At 34.9% G+C, this 11276-nt stretch overlaps 1 protein-coding gene across 1 annotated transcript; it reads right to left on the bottom strand.

The window, feature by feature from the left end:
• rcl1 (RNA terminal phosphate cyclase-like 1) lies at positions 1 to 9625 on the bottom strand. The gene is made up of 9 exons (XM_065251092.2): positions 9465 to 9625; positions 9186 to 9257; positions 8880 to 9055; positions 8181 to 8255; positions 6816 to 6940; positions 6535 to 6660; positions 5935 to 6091; positions 1464 to 1567; positions 1 to 375 (listed from the first exon to the last, which is right to left on the bottom strand). Exons 1-9 carry the CDS (start codon positions 9577 to 9579, stop codon positions 222 to 224), a joined length of 1104 nt encoding a protein of 367 aa, XP_065107164.1. The 5' UTR covers positions 9580 to 9625; the 3' UTR covers positions 1 to 221.
• Between the last annotated feature and the right edge of the window lie 1651 nt (positions 9626 to 11276).

Consider the following 11276-nt stretch of genomic DNA (forward strand, 5'->3'; position numbering starts at 1 on the left):
TTAAAGGTTCAGTAAAAATGAGCACAATGCTTTTATTGTTCAGTTTTCACTTTGAAAATCAACTGAGTTACACATAAAACAATTCAACATACTAACTTTCAGCAGCCATTTGTCATAAATGTACATAATATTTGGGAATGTCACCTCAGTCAAATACTAAAATGATAGAAACATGAAGTAAAAAGCATTCTTCTATTGTAAGACGATGATGTTTGGAGTCTTTATTTAAGGGTTTTGCTGATGTTGCTGTATCCGGCTCCAACACACGTCATCAGAACTTTCTCTCCTCCTATTCGCTCATCATCTCCGGGTTTCTGTGGTTCCATTTTAAACATAATCTGAAAGAAGTCTCGGATGTGTCGGAGAAACTCAATACTGCAGGGGGGAAAGAAAACGTAATTAGTTTTCAACTTATTTATCACTTTTAAACATCAATTTAACTTATAGCAGCTTGGTTTACATTACAGATTTGCACAAAACTTTGCGATATTTTATTCAATGTTGTGGCAATGGATGTTGGTAGGTCTACATTACTCAAGCATTAATGGTAAGGAAAGCACACATTCGGGAGAAGCAATGTATTTTTACAAAGGAGGTAAAAACGTGTATGTGTGGACTAGGGCCTCAGTTTTGTGATGTATTCCTCTTTCGAACTGCCTGAAAAACCACCTCACCCAAGCGTAAACACATTTTGGCTATATATGGGAGTTAATGCATACTTTTAATTTGTGCAATTCGAAGAGTAATGGAAATGCAGCTAGTAAGACCTCATACCTCACTATCCCCTATTTCAAACAACTTGAAAAAAAAAACACTATGGTAAAACTATAGTACATGTACAAGTACATAGTACAGAGCCATACAATTGTTCTGTGCAACATGACACATGGTTTTAATCAAATTGAAAATAATTTGACCCCCCTCGCCAATGGGAGCGATGCCAGCATTGAAAATCATGCATTAAAACCTTTTATTAAACAAAATCACAGACTTCCAGAACTTAGATCGTAATGAAAAATGAATTATTAGACCTTTATACAAGATATATAAAGTTATTTATCTCTCTTCAGAACTGTGTCAACACCTAAAATATTCCATCAAAATGTCTGGACCCTGTACACAACTAAAACATCATAAAAGGAGGTTTCATAAAACGAACAAATTCACAAATTCCTGCAATGAAAGTTGGTCCAGCACAGATGAAACATGTGTTGGCACGATCAATCTTCAGTTATCATAGTACTGTACTTGATAGACATACAGCACCGGTACCATGATAACTGAAAATGGACAATTCATGACCGCTTGAGCCACAGGATGTCTCTGACCCGAACCGCTAAAAACTAGAACAGGATTAATACCATAATAAACATATCTTTATTACTCATGTTATTAACAGTCAATAAACCAACAATAACAATCACAGAAGAATAACAGGTGATGATGAAAGGGTAAAGACTTACGTGTAGGGTGAAAGGGGTCCTAGAAGAAATTTGGAAACATCTTGTTGTCCTAATGTCATGTATAACAACGCCAAACTCTGATTGGTTGAATCTACACAGCCACCCTGAAAAGAAATAATGAAAACGAGGTTAAAATCATGGGGTCAAGAGTTACGCTGGTTAGTTTGGTCCAGTTAACCTCTACTGGTAGATGCTGTAACTGCGTAACTAAATCGCTGTGGGAATGTTGAAAATTTAAGCTAATGTTTGTAATGCACGGCTCTAATCGATCATCTTTCCAAAATCTGATATGAAATTAAACCAATACATTTAACAGAATAGGGCTGAAAAACAATTAATCGCAACTAATCGTTTGCAGAATTATTTAGAAAAATTATACTTGCATCTCTGTGTATTTATATATACATAATTATTGCACATCATACACACACAGATGTAAACAAAAACATTTATTCTGCAGATGATTAATCGCAAAACAAAAGCAATTTTTATATTAAGCAATTATATTAAAACAAATTCAATCGATGTGCAAATAGGCAAATCTGCCAATACCTACCAATCTATTTTTGTTTCTTTATCTTGCACAAATAAACCATGTGGTACAGAAATGGTATTCAATAGTTTTTCATTGATTCCATATGAAGTAACATGGTGTGTAATAGGCCTGCATGATTTTGGGGGAAACTGACATTGTGATTTTTCTGCAATGTATAATACGATATGACAAATACTACTTGACATCTGCAGACGACTTGAAAAGCTCTTTGCATTTAAAACTGTTTTTAATAGTGTAATACAGGCAAAGGCATTCAGAAAAAACTGTCTGTTTTGTGATTTGAACACATTGCAATGTCGAAACGAAATCTTATGCTGCCCTAGTATGTAATCAATAAATGTAATATAATCTATAAACCTGAAGAATGATAAATGATACCGTTCATGCATTTCAATGATCGGTCCATCAGATTCGAACATCACACTTGTTTGGTTTACACCAAATCAAACAAAAAAAGTCCCTATAACAGTAACATGCAAAACAAACATTTGATTTAAAACAAATAGACTGAAGAACAATAAGGTCAATCCTCACCAAAAAATGCTGAATCTATTCAAGTAACATCCAAGAGTGAACATTCACATCCAGATCAATGTCAGTGTGTTTGAAATGTTCTTCATCTGCTTTAATACTGCAGCAATTGATATTAGTTTCATATGAGCCAATGTCTCATGATAGAGACGAAACGGACAAAAACTTTTACGGAACGGCCAACGACTCCTGGAAAAGTCCCAAACATTTTCCTCAACCTACATAAACAAGTACAGTAGAGGAACATCTCCTGAGATATCAAACCCTGACACTTCTGTCCTGTTACATAAAACCTCTCCCTGATCCAGAGACCACACCGTGTTTCTGTCTTACTGACCGTCTGACGGTGTAGAAATTGTCAAATTTAATTATCCGATAGCTCACACTGGATGTCTTTGTCAGACTTGCGTAACCAGAAGTCTCATGTTTTTAACCATGAGATCATCAGAATGAGAGATCAACAGACCCGTGTTTAGTGTTATTTAGGAAATCTCATAGAAGCAAGAACACAATCCAAACTTAAAATTAAAGCCTATTTTAAAGACCATTCAAAAAGTATTATTATTGGACCAATATCAGACTTTAAATAAAATATATAAATGTCTTTATAAAAAAGGGGTCAATACTCCACCGTCTCTGACATAACCCAAGGACACAACGTGGCAGTAACCTCACAACCATGCCAAAACACACCGTACACAAACAACCGCATACGTCAATCATTCTGATTCTAAACAACATCGACCAATAAAATAACAAAACATCTACTGATAACGCAGTGTATGATGGTCGTCAGACCACATTTAATGCCACATTACACACACACAATGCAAAAATCAAGACATTTGCATATTTATAATAGTGCTGTCAAACAATTAATCGCATAAATAATAGAAGTTTATATAATAATACAGCCTATAGTATGTAAACGTTTCTTAAATACTTTCATAACATGTGTGTATTAATATGTAAATAATAATTATTCACAGTAAACACACATAAATTCTTCAAACACAAACTTTTATTTTGTATGCAATTAATCACGATTAATCGTATGACAACACATAACTTAATTTGGAAGATTATTGATATCAGTATGGTAATAAATTAATATTAATTATATATTATGCACTGTTCGCTTTGGATATAAGCACCTGCCAAATGCATCAATGTAAATTTTTTAAATGTCCAAATACCTAAACAAATAAAAAATCATGTTATGTTTGAAATTTTCAATTTGGCTGTAATAATTTAATAACAAAAAAAGACATGACTTTCTGTTATTGTGTCAGCGATGCAGCATGAAATAACACAAGGTTTCAATACAACCCCATATGTCACTGGTCAAACAAACACGTACACATTCAGTCCAGCAGTTAAAACATTTGTGCTACCAAACAAGCAGACTGCAATTCTGTATCTTGAATCAAAATAAAATGCTTTTAAAGATTTGTGTTATTGTCTTTTTATAATAACACTATTTTGATCAGTTATGTGCAACTTTTTTGTGCAATTCCCTTACCTAATTATTAATGGCTTATTTTAAGACAATTTATTTTCAAATAATTTCAAGAAACCAAACAGGAATAACGGAAGTTGTATATTAGATTCACTTTAGTGCATAAAAAAATAAGTTTTAAATAAATATTAATTTAGAATATTAAAAGTGGATCTTTAATAGCAAACAAAATGTTATTGTGGCAAGTTAATTGCAACAATTAAAGTTAAATTAAAATCAGTTTGCGAAGAGAACAAGAAACTCACGTGATGTTTTTCAGTGTGGCATCAGATCTGATGTGTGTTCATGAGATGTTTACTACAGAGACTCAACATTAACTACTTATTAACCTCAACGCAAACACATGCACAGATCTGAGGGTGGTTGTGTGACGGCTGGAGCTCCTTCAAACATTAACTGATCTGATTAAACACCCCAACATCCCATAATACACCTTCTGGGCAAGTATTCACAATAAAATAGAAAACACAGAATCACCAGATTTAAACTCAAATCATTTACATTTAGGCATTTAGCAGACGCATGCAAGGAAAACTGCAAAGCCAGCATGTGGGAGAAAGTCTTTATAAACTACTGTACACCGCAGGGATGGACAATATGTGCAAAAAAATTAGGGATCGACCGATATTGCTTTTTCAGTGCCGATGCCGATTTTTGTTTCATCAGCCTTAGCCGATGACCGATACAGGCTGCCGATTTTCTTAAGCCGATATTTGGAGCCGATACTGCTTTTGCTTACTCAAATTTACATCACAAAAATTATGTAAAAAATGGCATGTTGTTAAAAAGAGATGTTATTAGTTTGGACAGACATTTATTTTAGTCTAGGACTAGTCTAATCCCTGTCTGGGAAACTGCCCAATAGAGATGAGAAATAAAAACCCGCTTTGTTCAGCTATGATCAGCTGTTAGGCAGAGCTTTCGATGTTGTCGTAGAAAGGTTGGTTGTTTTTAGTCACATGACCTGCAATTGCTTGCGGCTTCCAGCACTCTGTCTGATGCCGATACACATAAAACTCGCAAATATCGGCCCGTGCGTCTATCACTAAAAAATTATCATGAAACACTTTAATAAACACTTCATGTGTCAAACACAACTATGCAAAAAAGCATTTTGATATCAATCAACATTCGCATACAGAAGATATGAGCATTTAAAGCGAACAGTTTAGCACGTGTGCTTAAAGGCTAGAATTTTTATGATATTATCCTACACTTCACAGGGAATAATATGGATTTTTTTCCAGAAAACTTCTTGCAAAAAATAGATTTAAGCACTTTCAATGACTTGTATCTATTTATGTTTATTTTCAAAAACTTCCCAGGGCCTTGAACTATTTTCCAGATTCACAAACTTTCAAGGATTTCAAGGACCCATTGGAACCCTGAATATAAAACTAACTAGATAAAAACCTTTTAGTTGCCTGAATTATGTTATATGTAATGTATATCAAAACATAAAAAATACATAATAAAAAAAAAAAAAAAAATCATATCGCCGTTTGTGAAAAGTATTGATATTGAATTATTGTCCAGCCCTACTACTAAATTATTCTTGGGTGTTTTTGTTATCAGTACAGTAACTTACAGACCAATATTAGATTTCCCAGCATGCCTCTGCACCAGTGGACTGTAAACACGGCCATAAAATGCCTTTCATTGATTTCTGGGTGTCAAAGGCAAAACGCTTCAGTGGATTTCAACAACATCTCAGTATGAAGCCTTCGAGGACAAAATGTTGAGCACGAAACAGCTAAACATCATGGTTTATAACATCTTAAAGAAAATAACTAACATTCTGCATGACTGCTTTTGTGTCATGGAAGAGAAACTGTCTGATGTATGGTTGTCCGAGTCATACTCACCCTATAGATCTCCTCCAGCAGCAGTTTGGCACATTTCTTTCCCAAATCCTCCGGCAGAATTTGATCACCCTGTCCTTGTGGTGTGGACATGACCTCGGCGCTGAGGAAAGTACCATTCAGGGTTTCTGCCACAAGAACCAGACCAAACCCCGGAGACCTACAAACAGAGTCGACGAAACTTTACATTAAACCAATAACCTACGAGAAAGTGTGCGTTACAGTGATTTTACCACAGTTAAAGGAAATTTGTCCATGCACCATTTAATGTGTAAAACATGAAACCAATGCTAAAGAAATCATTATGATACAAAATCAACATTTATTCTGCCAAGTATTAAATGTATACCTTAAAATAAACTCTTTCTAAAGCAGTATCACCCAACCCTGTTCCTGGAGTGAAACAAACACCACACATTTTCCAACTCTTCCTCTTCAAAAACACCTGAATCCACTCATCAGCTTATTACTAGAGACTACAAGATGGAAAATAACGGGAGATAGCCAAAATGTGCACTGTTGGTGTGTCTCCAGGAACAGGGTTGGGAAACGCTGATCTAAGGGAATGTCGCCATCTACAGGCATTGATCAAATTTAACTTACTTTCCAGAGTTCAACCCCTTCATGTGATCTGTGTAGATATAAATGTCTGGGATAAATTTATTTAAGATGCTCCTAGCGGAGTCCACGATCCTGTTGGCTATCTGAGGAGAAACCCGCACGGACACGCTGACACAACGGGTCAAGAAATCAAACAAAACTATAGGTACAAATATATAAAACAAGCAATTCATCAATTAAAAAGAAGGTCTATAAATCCCTAAAGCCAGATTTTATCTGTGGTGAATGAGGAAAATGAATGAATCATCTCATTGGAAGGATACGCTGTTCCTCGGATCCGCTTGATTTTTCCAGGCTCTGTCAGCTGCACGGGTTTCAGGGATTTACGTACCGGACAGGAGAAATGCACCTCACCACCACCGCTGGGAGCCATGCCCCTCTTTACAACCTACAAACAGACAGGAAGATTTGAAAGCTGTTCAACATGCCAATATTTTGGGGGTCCTGAAAATGCAAACTTTTGAAAAGAGGTTTTTAAGATTTTTTTGCACCAGCCGTGTGACGTGCTAGCTTGACCTCACGTAATGCATCATCACGTCAAAAGGTCACGAATGATGTATGCAAAACTACCGCCCCAATGTTTACAAGTAAGGAGAAAGAGTAGCGTTCAGACGTGATTGTATGTCGAATGATAATAATTAATGTCTTTTGGTCAGTGAAGTTTATGGTGTAAAATGTTCCTCAAATGTGCATTTTACATTTGTAATGCGTGACCTTTTGACGTGATTACACATTACATAAGGTCGTGCTGGCGCGTCACATGGCTGGTACAAGACGTTGAAGTTGTTGTTAAAAAGTAAATATTTTTTATTTTTCTTTACGAAAATAATAATTGATTTGTTAGATAAGACCCTCATGCCTTGGTTGGGATCGTTTAGAGGCCTTTGAAGCTACTGTAAACTGTTGGGATCCAATAAAGTCTATTAAAATGAGAAAAATCCTGGAATGTTTTCCTCGACTGAATTAATAAAGACAAACAGTTTGGATGACATGGGGTGAGTAAATTAGCAGATTTTTATAAGAAAGTGGACTAATCCTTTAAACAAATACAAACTCATTTATATTAAAGGACGAAATGAAACCTTTATTAACCAGCATTCGTTTGCGCTTCTGCCATTGTCCATCAGGGTTGCCAGACCCACATAACAAAACCAGCCCAACGGCCATTCAAAATTAGTCCAAAAGCACCCAAGGACTATTCACAGCCCAAATACCAACAACTTATAAATCCTTACCCCCACAGAAAAACGTCAAAGTAGTCTAATTTAGGACTCTGTATGAAGAAACAACGCCCGACTTTAATTATAAGCTTCATACATTATTGTTGTCTGACGGTGGTTTTCACTAGTGATTTTTATTGAAGAAATTGATTAGTTGATGCAGCCCTAAAAAACATTGAATATTTTGACAATGTTGTTGTTTAAATGTAAATTTCTTTAAACGTCACACATACATGATTCTTCCTCATTTCACAAACACAACTTACAGGACTAGAACCGAAATGTCAAGATGCATTTACAAAATGCTGAACTAGATTTAGCTGTATGGCGGATAACAAAGTTAAGTCACAGAGATGACTGATTTGCTTTAGAAAGCATTTCTGTTGTTGGTTCATTTACAAGTCATACCTTTATTTCTAGACCATCTCCATCAATACCAAACCTCTTCATCAGAGGAAGAGCGGTAACCTTCAAAAGATCAACCTTCAGAAAAAAGAAAGAAACAAAGTATTACATATCACAAATGAAGAATTAACGGGGACATTTCACAAGACTTTTTTTAAACGTAAAATAAATCTTTTGTGTCCCCAAAGTATGTATGTGGAGTTTCAGCTCAAAATACCACATTATTTATTATAACATGTTAAAATTTTGGGTGTGTCCTTTCAAATGCAAATGAACTGATCTCTGCACTAAATGGCAGTGCTGTGGTTGGATGGGGCAGTATTTTCCCCTTCTGACATCACAAGGGGAGCCAAATTTTAATGACCCATTTTTCCCACATGCTTGCAGAGAAGGGTTTACCAAAACTAAGTTACTAGGTTGATCTTTTTCACCTTTTCTAGGTTTATACAAGCACTTTCTTTTCTACACCCAATTATAGCACTTAAACATGGATAAAGTCAGATTTTCATGATATGGCCCCTTTAAATAACATGATTACAGTATAACAGAATTAAAACATCTCAAACAAAGTGTTTTGCTGTCATGGGTCGATGCAAATAGCAGATAGACTGCCGAGACAGAGAGCATGATGCTTTCTTTCCCAGATATTTTCTTCAATATCGTCCAATCATACTGTAAATATGCCATCATCAGGTGACTTACAGATGGGTCTGTAGGGTCATTGGTGATTCCCTTTAACACAGCTTTGAGAGGACTCTTCATGAAGGGAGCCAACATCAGCAGACCTTCCAGATAATAACCCACCGACCGCTGGGGATTACATTCATGTTCGACAGATCCTCCATACAGCAACCCAGGCTGATAGAAGAGCATCGTTCCTACACAATACAATATACACGACACTTACATCATGGCTGTTTCCATGGTTACTCACTCAACATCCAGAACTACCAATCAAATTCTAAATGAACGGCACGTATCATAACACAGGCATTCACTAGGACTGACCTGTTTGGTTGATTTCAATTCTTGTGCCATTGGTCACCTTGTCAAGTAACCGGATGAAGCTTGCTTCAAAATCTAAGAGACAAAACACAAGAAATTGATTACAATAAAAATATCCTGACATATAAAAAGTCATTTATACATTCACGTGCTGTGCAAACATGTTTTATACTGCATGTAATGTGTTAATCGCATACATCAATGATTGTCTACACAGGCTAACTTACTGCGTCACTCGTGTTTAATGACGTGTAATTATATTAAAGTTATGCGTTTGCCCACCTCGCATGCCGGGGTTGTCATCTTTAGATCTGATGTTTTTGATTTTCACGCGTTTTCCGCTCAGTGTGGACAGCACGAGTCTCTGTCTGAAGCAACTGCAGCCCTCAAACTCCATGATGTGATAAATACACACACTACGCACGTGTTTCCTACTGCGCCTGCGCTCGCTGCTGTGCTGACGCGTTACGACAAACCGCGAGGGACAAACCAACAATAAGAACGCGAGAGCCAAAATAATTCCGTACTTCTCAGAGCCATTTATCTCTATGGCTCTGGTACTTCTAATGACCGCGAGATGACGCCAGAAAAACTACAACCAACAAACTTAAGACAATGATTTGCGAAATGAAATATTTAAAAATCTTAGTATTTTAGTTTAGTTTATTTTTATGCCATTTTGTACTAGTTTAATGTCATCTTGAGGCCCCTGGTTGAAAAGCTCTGCTTTAGAGGAATTAAAATCTTCATTCATTACAGGTGAATTGACATTATATAAAATACACTTTTTATTTTACATTGAATACATATTATAACATTAAATATAATTACACAGCACTACATTTGTTCTTAAAAACACACTTCTAAAACCTTGATACAATATTTCGATATTAATATCTCTATATCATGTGTGGTGCTCTTGGCAGTGAATTATAATGTTAAAAAAAATTATAATACAATAGTTCACAGAAACCATTCAGTCGTTTATAAAATTTCTAAAAACATTGATACCATTGATAAATAAGAAACAAGAAAGAAAACTATTGAAGTGCAATGTAACAAACTAGAATCAAATGGGCTTTTCAGCATATCATTTGTTTTCTTGAATAGTGAGGAGTTGCTTTAACTTGTCACATAAAGTCATGGTGAAATAAGTTGTGCTTATTTAAGTTTATATGTTATGGCATTCAGTACATTGCTTATTTGTAGTAATTATTTGCAGTTATATCTTAACATTTATATCTTAACAGTTATATCTTAACATCTTGTCTCTCTCAGCATTTGTATTAATTTATTCATTCTTCACACCATTCCAGCATCTACTGTATGGCTACATTAGAAGAGCCATAGTTTTTCTGACAGCTGTTTTGGTTTTATTTTATTCATAATGTTCTATTTGTTTCCTTGATGTTCTACATCTCTTAAAGAATATATTTGGCAGTAGACCTTGTTTTCTACATAGGCCTACTAATGTAACAAATTAAGGGCTTTTCAGAATACGTGTCAATGTTATAATAAAGAAGTATTCTGATGAGTGTCACAATAATATCCATATGCCAAAAATGTACAGCTATAAGATAACACAATGTGTTTTTAGTTTTTAGCATTTTGTTTATAGCTATTTAAGCAGAGACAGTGAATGTGTTTTTATGAACTCGTTATAAAAATTATGATGATAAACAACTTTTTGAAGAAAAAAAAACACTTTTTATTATAAAAAATTACATTCAGTGGTAGTTTGTGAAAGTTGATATTGTGAAATATTTTAAACAATACATTTTTGGGATGTAATTGGATAATTATTGGTTAATTAATGTAATAATTAAATGATTGCAAAAAATCATATGATGTGTTGGATATATTTAAAATATATAACTAAATTCAATTTGAGGAGCTTTTAATTCAAAATAACAAAAAAACCAAAAAATTTAAGTTTACTCAACCTTCTTTACTAAAAACTTATAATGCTCATATAGACTGTAATCAAATTAATTTAACTTGGTGGTCATGTAGGATACAAATGCATAATAAAGAGTATTAAAGACGATAGGACTTTGTCTTGTATGACTGAAACAAATGTCGGAGTGCGGAGAC

This window comes from Paramisgurnus dabryanus, chromosome 5 (assembly GCF_030506205.2).
Source record: "Paramisgurnus dabryanus chromosome 5, PD_genome_1.1, whole genome shotgun sequence".
NCBI classification, from domain to species: domain Eukaryota; kingdom Metazoa; phylum Chordata; class Actinopteri; order Cypriniformes; family Cobitidae; genus Paramisgurnus; species Paramisgurnus dabryanus.